This window comes from Pleurodeles waltl, chromosome 1_1 (assembly GCF_031143425.1).
Source record: "Pleurodeles waltl isolate 20211129_DDA chromosome 1_1, aPleWal1.hap1.20221129, whole genome shotgun sequence".
Classification (NCBI taxonomy): Eukaryota; Metazoa; Chordata; class Amphibia; order Caudata; family Salamandridae; genus Pleurodeles; species Pleurodeles waltl.
This window is the reverse complement of record NC_090436.1, coordinates 4,746,654-4,767,371: the sequence shown is the minus strand read 5'-3', so window position 1 is coordinate 4,767,371 and position 20,718 is coordinate 4,746,654. Positions and strand designations below refer to the sequence as shown.

The 20,718-nt window shown below is 45.1% G+C and overlaps 1 protein-coding gene across 2 annotated transcripts in view; it reads left to right on the top strand.

Moving 5' to 3' along the window:
* HTRA2 (HtrA serine peptidase 2) overlaps positions 1 to 11,607 on the top strand; it is a 72,014-nt gene extending 60,407 nt beyond the window's left edge. For both annotated transcript variants that reach the window (XM_069203398.1, XM_069203333.1), the window contains exon 8: positions 8,998 to 11,607. In XM_069203398.1, the coding sequence (XP_069059499.1) occupies positions 8,998 to 9,163 (166 nt within the window). In that variant the 3' untranslated portion in view covers positions 9,164 to 11,607. The remainder of the gene's footprint in view (positions 1 to 8,997) is intronic.
* The last annotated feature ends 9,111 nt before the right edge of the window (positions 11,608 to 20,718 follow it).

The window sequence follows — 20,718 nt, the reverse complement described above, 5'->3', positions numbered from 1 at the left end:
TGGACTTGGTCCCCTTGTTCCACAGGTACCCTAGATTGGAAATCCACAGTTGTTGCATTGCTGGTTTGTGTCTTTCCTGCATTATTCCTCTAACACGACTCTTTTGTCCTTAGGGGAACTTTAGTGCACTTTGCACTCACTTTTCAGGGTCTTGGGGAGGGTTATTTGTCTAACTCTCACTATTTTCTAATAGTCCCAGCGACCCTCTACAAGGTCACATAGGTTTGGGGTCCATTCGTGGTTCGCATTCCACTTTTGGAGTATTTGGTTTGTGTTGCCCCTGTCCCTATGTTTCCCCATTGCATCCTATTGTACCTATACATTGTTTGCACTGTTTTCTAAGACTATACTGCATATTTTTGCTATTGTGTATATATATCTTGTGTATATTTCCTATCCTCTCACTGAGGGTACACTCTAAGATACTTTGGCATATTATTTTTATGACAAAGTACCTTTATTTTTAGTATAACTGTGTATTGTGTTTTCTTATGATATTGTGCATATGACACTAAGTGGTACTGTAGTAGCTTCACACGTCTCCTAGTTCAGCCTAAGCTGCTCTGCTAAGCTACCATTATCTATCAGCCTAAGCTGCTAGACACCCTATACACTAATAAGGGATAACTGGGCCTGGTGCAAGGTGCAAGTACCCCTTGGTACTCACTACAAGCCAGTCCAGCCTCCTACAAAGGGTGGCCGGGTTCAGGGTGCAGACATAGCGTCAGACGCCCACTGCTTTTCTATGAGGGAACCCCCGGGAGTCACAAAGATGCTACAGGTGTCGTCCAGGGAATCGACTGAAGAAAACAAACTGCTGGACAGGTAGGTAGAGAGCCCACCGGATGTTGCTGGACCGTCTGTTTGGTTCCCCAAGGCCAGGGGGCTGTGGGTGCAGGAGTACCTTAAAGCATTGGGGACTCTTCACCGGAGCCGGTCGTGGTCAGGGGGGTCCTATGGACTTAGGCTGCAGGCGTCGTCGTGTTGGTCTAGAGGGGTCAACCCAGGGTGAACACTAGTTCAGAATCCCTTGGAGACCTTCTCTGGAACAGTGGGCCACCTGGACATAGGCTGTGGGCATTGGGTGCACAGTGGGTGGGACTTGCTGATCCGGGGCGGCTCTGGAGACCTTCTTGGAGGTTTCTTTGTGGACAGGGCTGTCTTGTGGACAGGGAGATCTTGGTCCTTGGGTAGGTAGGCAGTCCCCTGGGGGGTCTGTAGAGGTCGCTGCACCTGCAGGACTCGTCGTCTTGCAGCAGGAATATTGAAGCTGCAGACAGGCCGGTAGGGCTGAGGCGAAGTCAGTTGTCGTCTGGAGTTGTCTCTGCTGGTGTGGCTCTTCAGTCCACAGGCAGTGGTTTGTGGGCATGGCACAACAAAGAGTGATTCCATGTCGACTTTACCCTTTTCTCCACATCAGCACACACATGCTGCAATAGCAGTGTGAATTTGTTTGGTGAGGGGTCCCTTAGGGTGGCATAATACATGCTGCAGCCCTTAGGGGACCCTACCTGGCCACATGGCCCTTGGTAGTACTGGTACCTTTTACAAGGGACTTAGCTGTGTGCCAGGAGTGTGCCGTTTGTGGCATGGAGTCCTTCTTGGAGGTTTCTTTGTCGACGGGGCCGCTGTTATCGGCAGATCTTCATCCTTAGGTAGGCAGTCCTCTAGGGGTTTGTAGAGGTCGCTGGTCCTGCAGGACGAGTCATCTTTTTGTAGCAGGAGTCTTGAAGCTGCGGGCAGGCCGGCAGGGCTGTGGCCAAGTCAGTTGTCTGGAGTCTTCACTGCTGGGGTCAGGTCTTCACTCCTTCTTTCTTGAGGTTGCCAGGAATCTGAAGAGCAAGGTTCAGGGGTGCTCCTGAAGACTAGATTTAGGGCGTTACTGGAGTCTAGGAGGGCAGTAGCCAATGGCTACTGTCCCTGAGGGTGGGTACACCCTTCCTGTGCCCACTCTGTGTGGGGAGGGCACACATGCCTAACTCTATTGGCTAATATCCTCTAAAGCAAGATGGACGATTTTGCCAGGAGGGGTTCACCTCAGCTCTGGGCACCACAGGGGTGGTCCTAGCTGGGGTGGGCACACCTCCTGGTGTTTACTAATTTTCCCCCCGGACCTGCTGCCAGAAGTGGTGCTTGGTTGGGGATGGGGGGGAGGGGCGGGCATCTTCCACTGGCTGGAGTGCCCTGGAGCAGTGTAACATGAGGCCTGAGCCTTTGAGGCTCTCTGCCAAGTGTTGCAGTTCCTGCAGGGGGGGGCGGGGACACGTGTGAAGCACCTCCACTCAGTGCAGGCTTTGTTCCTGACCCCAGAGAGCACAAAGGCCCTCACCACATGGGGTCAGAAACATGTCTGTTAGTGGCATGCTGGCACAGACTGGTCAGCCTTATACTAAAGGGTTGGGTGAAATACACGGTGCATCTGTATATTGCCCTATGTGTGAATTTTTCAATACATCCAACAATGACATCAGTGCGGGTTTGTTGAGCTGAGAAGTTTCCCAACCCATGTACTCAATACGGCCACACTGCATTTACAATGTCTAAGGTTTTGCTTAGACACTGTTGGGGCATATTGCTCATGCATTTATGCCCTCACCTATGGTATAGTGCACTCTGCCTTTGGGCTGTAAGGCCTGCTAGAGGGGTGACATACCTATGCCACAGGCAGTGGCTTGTGGGCATCACAACCTGAGGGTGATGCCATGTTGACTTTGCCTTTTTCTCCCCACCAGCACACACAAGCTGCAAAGGCAGTGTGCATGGGTTAGGTGAAGGGTCCCAGGGTGGCACAACACATGCTACAGCCCTTAGGGACCTTCCCTGGTCACAGGGCCCTTGGTACCACTGGTACCTTTTACAAGGGACTAATCTGTGTGCCAGAGGTGTGCCAAGTGTGGAAGCAATGGTACGGTTTAAGAAGAACACTGGTGCTGTGGCCTGGCTAGCAGGATCCCAGCACACACTCAGTCAAGTTGGTATTGGATAGCAGGCAAAAAGTGTGTTTGTGTATGGCAGTGGAGGGAGGATTATAACCATGCCAAAAAGGGCCCTTTCTTACACAGAGTTCCTCAAGAGGATCAACTGTTTCTTAGGGATCAAGCTTTGGTATCACTCAGTCATAGTTTTATGTGAAAAAGTGTAGATTGTGTTCCTCACAGGTGCTTCCCCGGCAGCACCAGAGAAGGACCGTAAGAAGATGGATCTAATTAGAAGAAGCAAAGCGGTCATCTGTGAGAAAATGCTTTGCTTTTACCTGGAAAGGATTTTGCATCTATTTCATTTTATTCAGGACATTAGAAGAGTCAGACCTGCCCCTTCGTGGACAGCCAGTGTTGCGTTCTGCTTCTTTATGTGCGTATCAAAAGATTGCTTCAGTCGAACCTTTACTTATAATGTTTTTCAACAAAAGAACTACAGACGTCACAGAGGCAGGCATATTGATTCATTACAAGGCTTTCATATCACTTGCCCCACCTGTCAGTATCTTACATTTATAAAAGAAGAAATTCAGTGTGTGTACAGCACTTGGGAGCACTTGACCTCCATAGTCTTTAAATTGCCAATACTCAAGTCTTATTAAATCATGAGATCAGTTGTCCTTCAACCAGTTATGACGCAGAAACATTTTGCTACCCAACATTAGCATCTCTGTGCAAATTAGTGTTTGGTTCAGTTTTAGGATCATTGAGATGTGCCCAAAAGAGGCCCTATATGACATGAACATGCATTTTCATAGGTTGTAAAGTTGAATATGTTTCAGCCGTGTTTAAAAAAACAAAAGGGTCAATTGTCCAGTTTTGCATATGTGGAAGCAGGCCGTCGGCTCTATTGCAGGGGTTTCCAACCTTTCCTGTAACGAGAGCTACTTCTGATAATTATAAACTGTTGTGAGCTACTGCACAATATAGGTATTCAATAAATGCATACAGAGGCCAAATAACTCAAACTCTACACCTAGAGTGCCCCAGTCCTACTGAAGGACGCTTACAGCATTAATGAAACAGGAGCTGTATTGCAAATAGTTTGCATTTGAGGTACCAAGGGATCGATTTCGTCCCTTTACTCTAGAGACAGCGTAAGGGAGAAAGAGAGACCGCAAACCTGCGAGAAAAAAGGAGAGGAAGAGACAAGAGACAAGAGAAAGGAATGAATGACAACATGAGCGAAAAAGGCAAGAAAAAAACAAGGAAAATTTGAAAAAAGCAGGGAAAGACGGAAAACTAACAAAAGAAAGGAGAAAGAATGAGGAAAAGTAAACAGAAAGGAGGCCAACAAAAAATTAAGAAAATTAAAAGGAATTAAAAGGAGAGGACGAAACAGAATGACAGACACAGGACTTACTTACCTTCAGGAGACACCTCAAGACTTGGCTGTTGGAGAAGCAGCCCCCCACCCCCTCGAGACCCTCACGGGTAAGTAGTGCGCTTTACAAATGCCTTGATTGATTGATTGAGTGACAGGAAGAAGAAAAATGAAGGCTTTGTCAGAACAGAAAAAGGAAAGAAAACAAGATAAAAAGAATGAGAAAAGGGTGTAAACTAAGGAAAGGAAACCATGAGGGAGTGCGTAGAAGAAACATCAAAATAAAGAAACAGGAAGGAAGAGACATGGAGAAAAGGACAGCAGAAGAGAAAAAAGGAGAAAAAGAATGGAAAGGGTACAATAATAATACAACAACGAAAAGAGAAAGAATAACAAGGGACATAGAAAGAAGATAAGACTAAAAAGTGAGGGAAAGAATGAAAGTGAAAAAAGCAGCAAAAGAAAGTGATAAAACAAAAGAAAGGAGGTGGAGAAGAAGCTAAATAAAGGTGAGGAAGGAAAAATAAAACGGAAAAAGAGAAGGAACATGGAGGAAAAAAAGAATGAAAAAACAAAGGAAAAGATTACTGAGAGAAAATGGTGAAGAAAGAATTAGAGAGAAAAAGAAAGAGAAAAAAATGAGGAGAAAGAAAAACAAAGGGGAAAATGTTGGAAAAGGAGAAAAGTGGTTGTAGGAATGAAGAAGTGTAAAAAAGATGGGAAGAAAGAGAAAAGCAGGAAGGCAAGAAAGACGGGATAAAAGAAATCCAAAAAGTAGAGAAACAAGAAAGCAAGAAAAAGGAAAGATAAACGACGAGAGACACAATAGAAAGAGAAAGTAAAACATTTTAAGAAGCTCGGCTGCATCATCCTGCACTGTCAGCTCGGAGCCCTTAGAGCAAGCAGGGCTTTAAATAGGCGCCTTATCTGGTATTAAATAGGTGCCTTATCTGGCTTTAAATAGGAACCTTATCTGGCTTTAAATAGGAACCTTATCTGGCTTTAAATAGGAACCTTATCTGGCTTTAAATAGGAACCTTATCTGGCTTTAAATAGGAACCTTATCTGGCTTTAAATAGGAGCCTTATCTGGTATTAAATAGGAGCCGTATCTGATTTTAAATAGGAACCTCATCTAGCCTTAAATAGGAGCCTCGTCTGGTATTAAATAGGAGCCTCGTCTGGTATTAAATAGGTGCCTCGTCTGGTATTAAATAGGTGCCTCGTCTGGTATTAAATAGGTGCCTCGTCTGGTATTAAATAGGTGCCTCGTCTGGTAGTAAATAGGTGCCTCGTCTGGTAGTAAATAGGTGCCTTGTCTGGTATTAAATAGGTGCCTTGTCTGGTATTAAATAGGTGCCTTGTCTGGTATTAAATAGGTGCCTTGTCTGGTATTACATAGGTGCCTTGTCTGGTATTACATAGGTGCCTTGTCTGGTATTAAATAGGTGCCTTGTCTGGTATTAAATAGGTGCCTTGTCTGGTATTAAATAGGTGCCTTGTCTGGTATTAAATAGGTGCCTTGTCTGGCATTCAATAGGTGCCTTGTCTGGCATTCAATAGGTGCCTTGTCTGGCATTCAATAGGTGCCTTGTCTGGCATTCAATAGGTGCCTTGTCTGGCATTCAATAGGTGCCTTGTCTGGCATTCAATAGGTGCCTTGTCTGGCATTCAATAGGTGCCTTGTCTGGTATTCAATAGGTGCCTTGTCTGGTATTAAAAAATAGACTAATCTGGTTGTAAATAGGAGACTAATCTGGTTGTAAATAGGAGACTAATCCGGTTCTAAATAGGAGCCTCATCTAATTTTAAATAGGAGCCGTATCTGATTTTAAATAGGAGCCTCATCTAGCCTTAAATAGGAGCCTCGTCTGGTATTAAATAGGAGCCTCGTCTGGTATTAAATAGGTGCCTCGTCTGGTATTAAATAGGGGCCTTGTCTGGTATTAAATAGGTGCCTTGTCTGGTAGTAAATAGGTGCCTTGTCTGGTATTAAATAGGTGCCTTGTCTGGTATTAAATAGGTGCCTTGTCTGGTAGTAAATAGGTGCCTTGTCTGGTAGTAAATAGGAGCCTTGTCTGGTAGTAAATAGGAGCCTTGTCTGGTAGTAAATAGGAGCCTTGTCTGGTAGTAAATAGGAGCCTTGTCTGGTAGTAAATAGGAGCCTTGTCTGGTAGTAAATAGGAGCCTTGTCTGGTAGTAAATAGGAGCCTTACCTGGAAGTAAATAGGAGCCTTACCTGGTAGTAAATAGGAGCCTTACCTGGTAGTAAATAGGAGCCTTACCTGGTAGTAAATAGGAGCCTTACCTGGTAGTAAATAGGAGCCTTACCTGGTAGTAAATAGGAGCCTTACCTGGTTGTAAATAGGTGCCTTATCCGGTGGGCAGCTGTATGTTCTCAAGCCTCCTGACTGGCTATTATTATGTGCAAGCCACTCAGTGACCACCTAAGAGGTACTAGTAACTCGCAGTCGACCTGTTAAAGACCCCGGCTCTTACAATAGCGAAGCGTAAGAGCGAGAAGGCACCCTGACGAATGCCCCTGCTAATGGTGAAAGATTCAAAGCGACGGTTATTGATACAGACTCACCACTGGGCCATCGTAGAGCAGCCGGATCATGTCTTGTAAACATCTGGCCAGTCCTTGCCTGTACAGTCCTGTCAGTAGGAAGGGCCAGTGCAGTGAATGAAACCACGGCCACCTCCCACTCACCCCCCCGCTGTCCCCAGAGAGCTGTTTGCTCTCATTCATGAGCTATGTGAAGTTGTCCTCTCAGAAAGAAATCCTGCCTGATGTCAAGGACCCGTTTGCCTATCAGGGGTTTAAGTTAGTTTGCAATAATCTAAGGAAGAATTTTGTTTTCTAAATGTAATCTCGGGAGTGAGCGATGAGACTGACAGATGTCCTCCTCCTCAGGTTTCACCAGGTCCATGGTGACCGCTTCTCTAGAAGTAGAAGCTCACTACTGTCCAATGCTTCAGTGTAAGCCTCACGAAGAGGTGCCTCTGTAAACTGTATAATGTCTTATAGAACTCAGGTTTTTGACGCCCTCACATCCCAGTGTCCTTCCACTAGCAAAGCTGTCAACGGTATCCCTGCTTTCACTGATGTTAAAGGGGCCTCTGTTTTTCATCAACTCAGGACAGCGCACTTGCCAACTATGAGCCAGGCTGACTAGAATTTGTCAAACTCCCTCAAGACTGCCCCACTGCTGCTAGCCAAATTATCACCCCGACCATGTCGCGTTGCCATGCTGCAGAAGAAGTCCAGGCAGTACTTTTATTGTGCTGCCCCCCATCACCATATTTACAAGACTTCATGGACTTGTCCAAATAGATCACTTCGCAATCTGCCGCTTCTCTGTAGGAAAATGAGGATTCCCTGATTTCAGCGATAGTTGTAGTCTTTTTGCTGTCCGTATACCACGTTTCCAGAGCTGACACTCAGCATAGTTGTGATGGATTAGAGGGCACCTGCTGCGTAGTAATGACACATTTTATGAAGTCCTTAAAGGTTTCCCATAAGCCAACGACCCTACGTATGTCTGAGGATTGTACAGTTAACGTATGTAGTTTCTCCCTAAATACTCCATATATAAGCGCTTCACAGAGGAATCTCCAAATTAGGTATTAAGAAGGGAGACCCAGGAACTTAATCATTAATTGTGCTGGGAAGTGGCGAGAGAGGGTGATGTCAGCAGGCCGTGTCCAAAGGCCCACGATGGGGAATGTCTGAATAATGAATGATGTACATGTGAATATGACTCCTGCACTGAGTAGTGAAGAGTAGATCCTCGGAGGATCCCTATGCACCCGTTGCTGTTGTCTAGTGCATAGGTGCCACGGCTTTAGAGGGGGTTTTCATGCAAGGATGACCTGGGGCCTAGTGTCAAGATGAAGTCTTCTCCCACCACCCTCTCCTCCAACCACCCCAGCATTGTATTAAAGGCATAAAGCCGTAATATCATCGAAAACCGATGCTGGGCCAATGTTTGGAGTGTAAAGTTATCCAGCGTGCGGGGATGACATAGAACGGTCCACGCGCCTGTAAAAGTCAACTGCTGGGTCTGTATTATCTATATGTCGATTTACTTAACTAAATATAGCACAAATATCTATATAAGCCCAGTTTGGAAGCAAGTGATGGGCTACGCGATCGATCAAAGTGTGTTTCCTGCACAAACATGTCTAAAACATATGTTGTGATACACAGTTAACAGTGGGTTTTCTTTACGCCATTTAGAACTCTTTCACTCCAGGACAGAAGGATAAGAATGAGTGTGAGATTGTTGTTAACCATATATTCTACTTATAGAAATAGTGTATGCAAGATTTGTGTGCTTTGAAAAGCTGTCAATGAACCATATTGTCTACCAGTAACACTACCTGAAAACTGACTGATCGTCCTTTCCCTGCACCTCAGCTGATACCCCAACTATCTGTGAGTAATTCAAGCCAGTTGAAACTTGTAAAGGCATTTTAATCAACCCTAGTATTGTGCATATATGAACCAGGGTGTGGTGCCAACTACCCACAGCCTCGTACTTACCAACATCTCCGTAGCTTGAGGCAGATATAGTAATTATGAACTGGGTTGTATCCCCAGTGTCCGTGTGTGGAGTGTTTTCTAATGTAATTGAATATTTCTTCAGAAGGCTCATGCAGTCATTGTGAATTTACCTGGTTCTTCGTTCAGGGCTGGTGTGAAAGCTGGAGACATTGTACTGGGGATCAATGGGCAGACGGTGAAGACGGCGGAGGACATCTACGACGCTGTGCGGACTCAGCAGAGCCTCACCATGACTGTGAAGCGGGGCCACGACACGCTGATGGTGAACGTCACACCAGAGTTTGTTGAGTAGGAGTGATGCAGGCCGCGTAAGGAGCCCTTGACGGCAGTGCATCAGTGTTCTCAGCATCACCTAGCGATTGCATCGCCTGGGTCTGGCTGTACATTGAGCTGCACAAGTCAGTGAGACCAGCTGACAGGGATCAACTGTGCTTTGGTTTCCTTAAAGGGGGTGCTGGGTTTGGACAGAGAATGTGTCAGTCTGTCAAAGAAAGAAGGGTTGTGCACATGACGCAACAGAAATTAGATGATTTACCTAGCCTGCACTTGTTGATGGAACTGTACAAGAATATTGTTTTTTCAGTAAATAAGAAAGAGAGCTGGGCTGTTTAGTGGTGTCCACAAGCCCGGCCCATGCATTATGATTTGAAGAGTGTTCAGTGATGGTTTAAGCGCTTGCAAGACGTTAGTTTTCAAAAACCAAAAGAGAGCATTAGTGAGTACGTTGAGCCCAGGAATGCCCTGTGATTTCAGCTGGGTGCATTTACGGATCAAGCCATCTCAAGCACTGCTCTTGAAGGATGACAGCAGTGTGGTTAGCTGGGGCCATGAGCTATGAGTCCGGTGAGGAGGCTGGAGTTACATGGACTGCTGGGTGACCACCTGTCCAAGGCCGATTTACTGTTCCGGGCTAGTGGGCCTGCCCAGAGAGGGCAGAGTGTGTGCTTTGCATTAGGGTTTTAAGGTCGGATTGCCACATACACTCTAGCACCCTTTAGTTTCCGTGTCTGCCTGCAGCGCCTGAGTTTGCCAATGACCCTTCCCAACGCTCCGTAACGTGCATATACTGCCACTTCCACCACGATGGAAGCTCAATCCAAGATGCCCTTTGCGTTCCATCCAGCACCTTAACCACAACATAGCGCTGCCGAGCACAGCGGTGTCTGTACAGAAGTGATTGAGTTGCAGCCATAGAAAGGGTAGGATGGAGACGAAAGGGGAGCTGCATGTGGTGCAAGAGGACGGGAAGTGGAGACACCCACAGGTCCAGTTTCATGGCTGATTAAAAATACATTTTCAGCACTTTACTATTCTGTGTAGTATTTACCTGCCGAGCGCGCCCCACTCGGGTGCTCTCTACTGTGCATTATAATGATAGGTTATGTGACTAATATAATTCAGCCCTTAGGAAAACTTACTAAATCATTAAAATGTTATCACCTGCATGGTGTGTGAAATATTCTGAAGCATGAGGGATGTTTACATCTTGCTTTACATGGTAGATTCAAGCTCAGCACCTCCACGACGCCCTTAAAGAAAGAAAAAACAAGGAGGGCCGCCCTCCAGGGAAAATAAAGAGTTTACCCCGCATCAGTTTTGTGTAAAGCAACAAATTACTGTTTCTGCAATGTAGTCCTAGACTTGAATTTGTGAGGCTTTTATTTTGGGTGACGCCAACAATAATTATTAGAGTGGAGCATAGTTCCTCAAGTTTAAAGCTGTCTCTGTTCTCAGATGAATCTTTACTGACATCTCTTGAAACGATGGAGGTAATTGAAGTGTACGTGGCCTTCCAAGCCTCTTTCGTCAAAGCAGATTGTACTTGCTATAGGTCAAATGCCGTGTGTTACCAAAGCAAACCAGTTGGTGTCCATGTGGATCAGAGAGTCTTGCAGTTCAGAAGCCATCAGCGCAGAGCTTTCAGCGGCAGCGTCTGCTGTGATGCGTCTGTGGACGAACAGCGTTGACCTGAGGGCTCTCAGTGCCTCATACAGTGGGACAGATGTTTGTGATCCATTTGACTCCTCTGATATCCCCTAGAGCGGCACTTTCCTTTATCTTTCCTTATTCTCAAGAATATCAGAAGCACCAGGTCTGGCGGCAGTTTTCCAGACTGAACTGTGTTTGTGTCTACATTTTTAACACCGTTGCTGCCTGTATGGCCTTTTCCAGGAGTCACTTGAGTCGGAGAGGTCATTGGCCTCACCAGTTTGCGTTTTGCTCCTCCTGGGCACAGTAGTTTTCATGTGGATTTGCCAAAGTCACATTTTTTCACAGGTTCTGGAAAGTGCAAGCCCATGGGGGTGTCGCAAGAAATTTGCAACGGATCCAAAATCCTTTGGACCAGTCTTGTAGGGAATTTGGAAAATATTTTGTTACAAGGTATGGCACTCTTCTGGAGTTTGCTAAAATTGCTCCATTTTATGTAATTTTGAGAAAACACTTGCAGGATGAATGTAGCATAAATTTTTGGGGCAAAAATGTGCTGCTGTTTTGCCGCAAAATAATGTGAAAAGTATTTCAAAGTTAACAATGATCTGTGACAGATGTTTTGTTTGGTAGAAGACTGTTTTACGGGACTGGTGAATGGGAGCCCTAAAGTAATACACTGAGCAATACAGCTTTTGACTGAGCCTCTGAATTTAGATTTGTTAATGAGCTACATGATCCCTCAATAGAGCATTTTTTTTTATTCTCTTGGAAAGTGGCATTATGTAATTAAATGTTTGCAATCGCTGTGGTTTTGTTTTGCACATTGCTTGGGTTCCTCGATGTTTCTGCTCTACTCGCTGAATGCATCAGATTATCGACGGTGAGTTGTCTGCAGGCAGGTATGGTACTTGGCTTTGAGTTTTCCTAAGTAAATGTAGGGCCTGTATTTTGCAGCTGAGTGACTGGGAAGTGTCTCTGGCAGAGAAGCGTCCGTGGTGCTGTTGCCTGGTCTTGGTTGCGGCAGGTCGAGGGCACAGACTACCTGGGAAGCATGAGAAGTCCTTATTCAGAGGCAGAGATACGAGGGTTGTAACTCTCTCTGCAAGGACCCTAATCCATTTAAAGTGAGTGTTAGAGGGTGTGTTAAAATTTCTGAGCTGTGAAAGACAATTTTTGTACTTCTATATGATGAGAAAAAATATTTTAGTATAATGAAGAAAAAAAATCAGAACACTAATTGATGTGCAAATGATAAATGTTTTCTGAAACCCAATTTATTATTGTTATTATTGTTAATACACTATATAGTTTTATCAGTAAAGCTGCAAGTTAGTGGGAAGGTTTTTGGACATTTACTGCCTGTAAATGACAGTGCACTACCACATCATGCTTTAGTCATATATTTATTAAAAGTGAGTGTTTAAACATAAACTGAGGAACACTCCTGCCCTGATGGCAAAGCTATTAGTAAACTAAGAGGCTAGATTTACCCTGTATGTGGGCTAGATTTATTATACATGGACCAAACATTCAGTGTATTTAATCAAACAAGGATTTTTCTTTTACAGCAGAAATGCTGAACTCACATATTTGAAGGTGCACTCATATGGGAGTATGAAGAAAAAGGCGACTGCAAAATACAGTATTTGCCTAGGATCACACCATTTGAGACCTGTTTCTGGGTCAAGTACATTGCAGTTAGGTCAAGTAGATTATTTAAGCAACTCGACCTGGAGGTCTAGTAACATTTTTATGATTTTTCGAGGCCTGCTTTCATAACCAGTTATGTCCCATACTCTAAGGATTGCAAAAATCCAAAATGTGGTGCAAAACCAAGAGGAAAAAGAGACGCTGGGATTTCTGAAATATAATGTTCGATGGCATATGTTGCTGCAGATACACATGTTTGGCACAGTCCGCTGCCTGGTGTTGGGCTCGGAGTATTACAAGTTGTTTTTCTTCGAAGAAGTGTTTTTTGGTCACGGGACCGAAGGACTCCTCCCTCTTTGGCTCCATTGCGCATGGGCGTCGACTCCATCTTAGATTGTTTTTTTCCGCTGTCGGGTTCGGACGTATTCCTTTTCGCTCCGTGTTTCGGTTCGGAAAGTTAGTCAGAATCTCGGAAGAAAGCGTCGGTATTGTTCCGTTCGGTATCGGGATAGTTAGGTACATCGACACCGATCATCGGAAGACTTTGGGGTAGCTTCGATTCCCCCATCGGGGCCTGGTCGGCCCGACCGCGTGCGACATCGAAGCCGATGGAACGGACCCCGTTCCGTTTCTGCCCAAAATGTCACAGTAAGTATCCTTATACAGATCAGCACTTGGTCTGTAACTTGTGCTTGTCCCCCGAGCACAAGGAGGATACCTGTGAGGCCTGTCGAGCCTTCCGGTCCAGAAAAACACTCCGGGACCGAAGAGCCAGGCGTCTACAAATGGCGTCCACGCCGACAAAACAACGTTTCGACGACGAAGAGGAAACATTCTCGGTTCCGGACTCAGAATCCAGAGACTCCGACGTCGAACAACAGCAACAAACTGTGAGTAAGACGTCGAAAAGTAAAACCATCGACAAAACGAAAGCCCAGGGGACGCCACTGCCAACAGGCCATGGCTCGACCCATAAAACAGGCGACCCGTCGAAGGCGCCGAAAAAGGGCACGCCCATAGCGAAGACACCCGACTCCGGTCGAGGGACCGCCATGGAGCAACCTCGGAGCCGAGATAGCGGCTCCGAGAGACAAAAACAAGATACCGGCACCGAAAAACATCGGCACCGAGAATCCATGCCGAAAGGAACAAAAATTCTGTCGGTGCCGAAACCGAAAAAAGATTCTCTCTCGGCGCCGAAAAATACCACACCTTCATCCTACTCAGAGGAACAAGGAATAAGTGGCCAGATGCACAGATTTGGACAAGAGCTCCAAAGTGTAGAATCAGACTACACACAAAAGAGACTGTACATCCAGCAAGACACAGGGAAGATATCAACCCTTCCCCCAATAATGAGGAAAAGAAGGATCAGTCTCCTCAAGGATGACGCACAACCACAAGCCAAAGTGGTTAAAAAAGTCACGCCTCCGCCCTCTCCACTACAACAGGCATCGCCGGCACAAACACCGCCACAAATGCACTCACCAGCGCAAACTACCATAAGTCAAGATAATCAGGATCAAGACGCTTGGGACCTATACGACACCCCAGTGCCGGACAATGATCCAGATTCATACCCCACAAAGCCGTCACCGCCAGAGGACAGTACCTCATACTCACAACTGGTGGCTAGGGCTGCAGAATTCCACAATGTCCAACTGCATTCCGATCCTATAGAGGATGATTTTTTATTTAACACCCTCTCGGCTACACATAGCCAATATCAATGTCTCCCAATGCTACCAGGGATGTTACGGCACGCAAAACAAATTTTTGAAGAGCCCGTAAAATCAAGAGCCATCACCCCAAGGGTGGATAAAAAATACAAACCACCACCCACAGATCCAGTGTTTATTACTTCGCAGTTACCACCTGACTCCGTAGTAGTAGGGGCAGCTCGCAAAAGAGCAAATTCCCATACATCTGGCGACGCCCCACCTCCGGACAAAGAAAGCAGAAAATTTGATGCGGCAGGAAAAAGAGTAGCATCACAGGCAGCCAACCAGTGGCGCATCGCAAATTCTCAAGCGCTGCTGGCCAGATGACCGCGCTCACTGGGATGAGATGCAACTTCTCGTAGACCATCTTCCCCAAGAATACCAAAAAAGGGCGCAGCAAATAGTTGAAGAGGGACAAACGATCTCAAACAATCAAATCCGCTCTTCACTGGACGCAGCCGATACTGCAGCGAGAACAGTCAACACTGCTGTCACCATAAGGAGACACGCTTGGCTCCGCACTTCAGGCTTCAAACCTGAAATCCAGCAGGCTGTCCTTAATATGCCCTTCAACGAAAAACAACTTTTTGGCCCTGAAGTGGACACAGCCATTGAAAAACTTAAAAAGGACACAGACACGGCCAAGGCCATGGGCGCACTCTACTCCCCGCAGAGCAGAGGCTCTTTTAGAAAAACTCCATTTAGAGGGGGGTTTCGTGGCCAACCCACAGACACCACCAGCCAACAAACAAGAACCACACCATATCAGGGTTCCTTCCAAAGGGGAGGTTTCAGGGGATATAGAGGGGGTCAATTCCCAAGGAGTAGGGGAAGATTCCAGACTCCAAAAACACCTCCACCTAAACAGTGACTTTCAAGTCACGCAACCCCTTCACTCAACACCAGTGGGGGGAAGACTAAGCCAATTCTACCAATCTTGGCAGCAGATTACAACAGACAATTGGGTATTAGCAATAATCCAACATGGCTATTGCATAGAATTCCACAAATTCCCACCAAACATCCCTCCCAAAACACGCAAAATGTCACCACAACATTTAGAACTTTTAGGACTAGAAGTTCAAGCACTACTGCAAAAGGATGCAATAGAGTTAGTACCAGTACAACAAAAAAACACAGGAGTTTACTCCCTGTACTTTCTAATTCCAAAAAAAGACAAAACATTAAGACCAATATTAGATCTCAGGACACTAAATACCTACATCATATCGGACCATTTTCACATGGTCACACTACAAGACATCATTCCACTGCTCAAACAGCAAGATTACATGACCACATTAGACCTAAAGGATGCGTACTTTCATATACCAATACACCCTTCTCACAGAAAGTACCTACGGTTCGTATTCAAAGGAATACATTACCAATTCAAAGTGTTGCCATTCGGAATAACAACTGCACCAAGAGTGTTCACAAAATGTCTAGCAGTAGTAGCAGCACACATCAGGAGACAACAGATACATGTATTCCCTTACCTAGACGATTGGCTAATCAAGACCAACACAGTAAAAAAATGCGCAAACGACACCACATGTGTCATACAAACCCTTCACAAACTGGGGTTTTCCATCAACTATACAAAATCACACCTAGAACCGTGTCAGACACAACAATATCTAGGAGCAACCATCAACACATCAAAGGGAATTGCCACTCCAAGTCCACAAAGAGTGCAGGCATTCCACAAGGTAATAAGTGCTATGTTTCCAAACCAAAAGATACAAGCAAAATTTGTGCTAAAACTTCTAGGCATGATGTCATCATGCATAGCCATTGTCCCAAACGCAAGACTACACATGCGACCCTTACAACAGTGCCTAGCATCACAATGGTCACAGGCACAGGGTCAACTTCAAGATCTGGTGTTGGTAGACCGCCAAACATACCTCTCGCTTCTATGGTGGAACAGCAAAAATGTAAACAAAGGGCGGACATTTCAGGACCCAGTGCCTCAATACGTTATAACAACAGATGCTTCCATGACAGGGTGGGGAGCACACCTCAATCACCACAGCATTCAAGGACAATGGGATATACACCAAACAAAATTTCATATCAATTACCTAGAACTGTTAGCAGTATTTCTAGCGTTAAAAGCCTTTCAACCCATAATAACACACAAATACATTCTTGTCAAAACAGACAACATGACAACAATGTATTATTTAAACAAACAAGGAGGAACACACTCGACACAATTGTGCCTCCTAACACAAAAAATTTGGCAGTGGGCGATTCACAACAACATTCGCCTAATAGCACAATTTATTCCAGGAATACAAAACCAACTAGCAGACAACCTTTCGCGAGACCACCACCAAGTCCACGAATGGGAAATTCACCCCCAAGTTCTGAACAAGTACTTTCAAATTTGGGGAACACCCCAGATAGATTTGTTCGCAACAAAAGAAAACTCAAAATGCCAAAACTTCGCATCCAGGTACCCACACCGCGAATCACAAGGCAATGCTCTATGGATGAGTTGGTCAGGGATATTTGCATACGCTTTTCCCCCTCTCCTTCCATATCTAGTAAACAAGTTGAGTCAAAACCAACTCAAACTCATACTGATAGCACCCACATGGGCAAGACAACCTTGGTATACAACTCTACTAGACCTTTCACTAGTACCGCATGTCAAACTACCCAACAGACCAGATCTGTTAACACAACACAAACAACAGATCAGGCATCCAAACCCAGCATCATTGTATCTGGCAATTTGGCTCCTGAAATCCTAGAATTCGGACACTTAGACCTCACACAAGAATGCATGGAGGTCATAAAACAAGCTAGAAAATCTTCCACTAGACACTGCTATGCATCTAAGTGGAAAAGATTTGTTTACTACTGCCATGCCAATCAAATACAACCATTACATGCCTCTACGAAAGACATAGTAGGATACTTACTACATTTGCAAAAAGCAAATCTCGCTTTTTCATCTATAAAAATACACCTCGCAGCAATATCTGCTTACCTACAAACTACTCATTCATCGTCTCTATTTAGAATACCAGTTATTAAAGCATTCATGGAAGGGCTAAAAAGAATTATACCACCAAGAACACCACCAGTTCCTTCATGGAATCTTAACATCGTCTTAACAAGACTCATGGGTCCACCTTTCGAACCCATGCATTCCTGTGAAATGCAATATCTAACCTGGAAAGTCGCATTTCTCATTGCAATCACATCCCTCAGAAGAGTAAGTGAAATACAGGCATTTACCATACAAGAACCATTTATTCAAATACACAACAATAAAATAGTTCTAAGAACAAATCCAAAATTTCTGCCAAAAGTAATCTCACCATTCCATTTAAATCAAACAGTAGAATTGCCAGTGTTCTTCCCACAACCAAATTCCGTGGCTGAAAGGGCACTACATACATTAGACATCAAAAGAGCACTAATGTACTACATTGACAGAACAAAGCTAATCAGGAAAACAAAACAACTGTTCATAGCTTTTCAAAAACCACACATAGGAAATCCAATCTCTAAACAAGGCATTGCTAGATGGATAGTCAGATGTATTCAAACATGCTATCTTAAAGCCAAAAGAGAATTGCCTATTACACCAAAGGCACACTCAATCAGAAAGAAAGGTGCTACAATGGCCTTTCTAGGAAACATTCCTATGAGCGAAATATGTAAGGCTGCAACCTGGTCTACGCCTCATACGTTTACTAAACACTACTGTGTAGACGTACTAAATGCACAACAAGCTACAGTGGGCCAAGCTGTACTAAGAACATTATTCCAAACTACTTCAACTCCTACAGGCTAAACCACCGCTTTTAGGGGAGGTAACTGCTTTATAGTCTATGCCAAACATGTGTATCTGCAGCAACATATGCCATCGAACTGAAAATGTCACTTACCCAGTGTACATCTGTTCGTGGCATTAGTCGCTGCAGATTCACATGTACCCTCCCACCTCCCCGGGAAGCCTGTAGCCGTTTAGAAGTAGATCATAAATCTTAAACATCTGTACATTTGTAAATAATTATTATAAACTCTTAACGTACATACATATTCACTCCATTGCATGGGCACTATTTATAGCAAACAACTCCATCCTCACCCTCTGCGGGGAAAACAATCTAAGATGGAGTCGACGCCCATGCGCAATGGAGCCAAAGAGGGACGAGTCCTTCGGTCCCGTGACCAAAAAACACTTCTTCGAAGAAAAACAACTTGTAATACTCCGAGCCCAACACCAGGCAGCGGACTGTGCCAAACATGTGAATCTGCAGCGACTAATGCCACGAACAGATGTACACTGGGTAAGTGACATTTTCACTCTGATGGCACACTGGAGACCCTGAACTAGCCGTAGAAACTATCAACGTGCGAATGTCGTTAATAGGACAAGTTGGAGTTGGTACCCTTTCCTAGCACCAAATGTCAGAAAGTAATCACTCAGCTAATTTTTTGCTTAGTAAACATGTGTTTGGATTCTTTTGTGACTGATGGCTTCTCCTGTGGAAGGTCCAGATAGGTTTGTAACTCGAAGGATACATTTAAACCCATCAGTTGAAGGAAGCTGTGGCGGATCTGGCCCAGGTCCTCCCTCTAAGGTGTGAGAAATGAATCTTCCCCCACCAAGCCAGCAGATCTGAGATTCTTGTGAGCTAAAGTGGAGTTGGTAAAACTCAATAGCAACTGAACCAGCTAATTGGAAATGTATGAAGCTTTGGGGTTGTTATTGGCATTGGTGAAATAAACGCAGAAATTCCAATCTAGTGCAAAGAAGTGACCTTTCCTCAGGAAGAGCGTGCACCTGCAGACCAAGAAGCATGATATAGAAGCTTTCAGTTGGATGCCACATGATCCCTCCAGTGTGGTCACTCATTACCAAAAGGCCTCAGCTTGTCAGATAAAAAAGCTCTGACTGCCTGTTCCCAGACTAGCTGGTTCTGCAGTTCCAACCCCTTCTATCCCACAGCAACTTCCAAGCCACCGCCCAAGCCCTGGTACTGTCTCACATAGATGTGGGTAACGCTGTCCTAGCCGGTCTCACAGGCTCCCCATTGGCCCACTGACTGCGGTTCTGCATGTGATCATAAAACAGATGGACAATATGCACGTTATTGCCAATCTAAACAATCACTGGTAATGACAGTCGCTCATGAGTGAAAATGCCTTTTGTGTCATTAATGGGTTTAAGCACTCAATAATTATTTATACATGCACTCTGTCTCTCATCTTTGCACTCCTGTATCCATTCAACCGTCCACTGACTCATGGCATTCACCCTCTGACACACCCACAATAAAACACACACAAACTCACCAGTATGTCCAAGATAAATAATTAAGAATACAAGTAGAAACAAGAAAATGTACTGCCTCTAAACACAGCGGGCATATGCTTGCAATAACAAAACTAAACACAGCAGCTGGTGTCCATTCCGCAGTGGTATTACACATAGTCCGTCACGACTTTAAAGGTAAAACATGGCCGCCACATTTTGAACCAACATGTTGCCATCTTGGAATAGTAAAATGGTGATCCACGATTGTAGGAAGTTGGCTCTGTATGCACTATTTCAAAGTAAGGAATAGTATGCACAGAGTCCAAGGGTTCCCCTTAGAGGTAAGATAGTGGCAAAAAGAGATAATACTAATGCTCTATTTTGTGGTAGTGTGGTCGAGCAGTAGGCTCATCAAAGGAGTTGTGTTAAGCATTTGTTGTACATACACACAGGCAATAAATGAGGAACACACACTCAAAGACAATTCCAGGCCAATAGGTTTTTGTATAGAAAAATATATTTTCTTAGTTTATTTTAAGAACCACAGGTTCAAATTTTACATGTAATATCTCAAATGAAAGGTATTGCAGGTAGGTACTTTAGGAACTTTGAATAATCACAATAGCATATATACTTTTCAAATAAAACACATATAGCTATTTTAAAACTAGACACTTAGTGCAATTTTCAACAGTTCCTGGGGGAGGTAAGTATTTATTAGTTTTTGTAGGTAAGTAAACCACCTACGGGATTCAAGTTTGGGTCCAAGGTAGCCCACCGTTGGGGGTTCAGAGCAACCCCAAAGTTACCACACCAGCAGCTCAGGGCCGGTCAGGTGCAGAGTTCAAAGTTGTGCCCAAAACGCATAGGCTTCAATGGAGAAGGGGGTGCCCCGGTTCCAGTCTGCCAGCAGTTAAGTACCTGCGTCTTCGGAGGGCAGACCAGGGGGGTTTTGTAGGGCACCGGGGGGGGGGACACAAGTTAGCACAGGAAGTACACCCTCAGCAGCACGGGGGCGGCCGGGTGCAGTGTGCAAACACACGTCGGGTTTGTAATAGGAATCAATGGGTGACCAAAGGGTCTCTTCAGCGATGCAGGCAGGCAAGGGGGGGGCTCCTCGGGGTAGCCACCACCTGGGCAAGGGGCAAGGGTCACTCCTGCACTGGAGTTCTGATCCTTCAGGTCCTGGGGGCTGCGGGTGCAGGGTCTTTTCCAGGCGTCGGGATCTTGGAGTCAGGCAGTCGCGGTCAGGGGGAG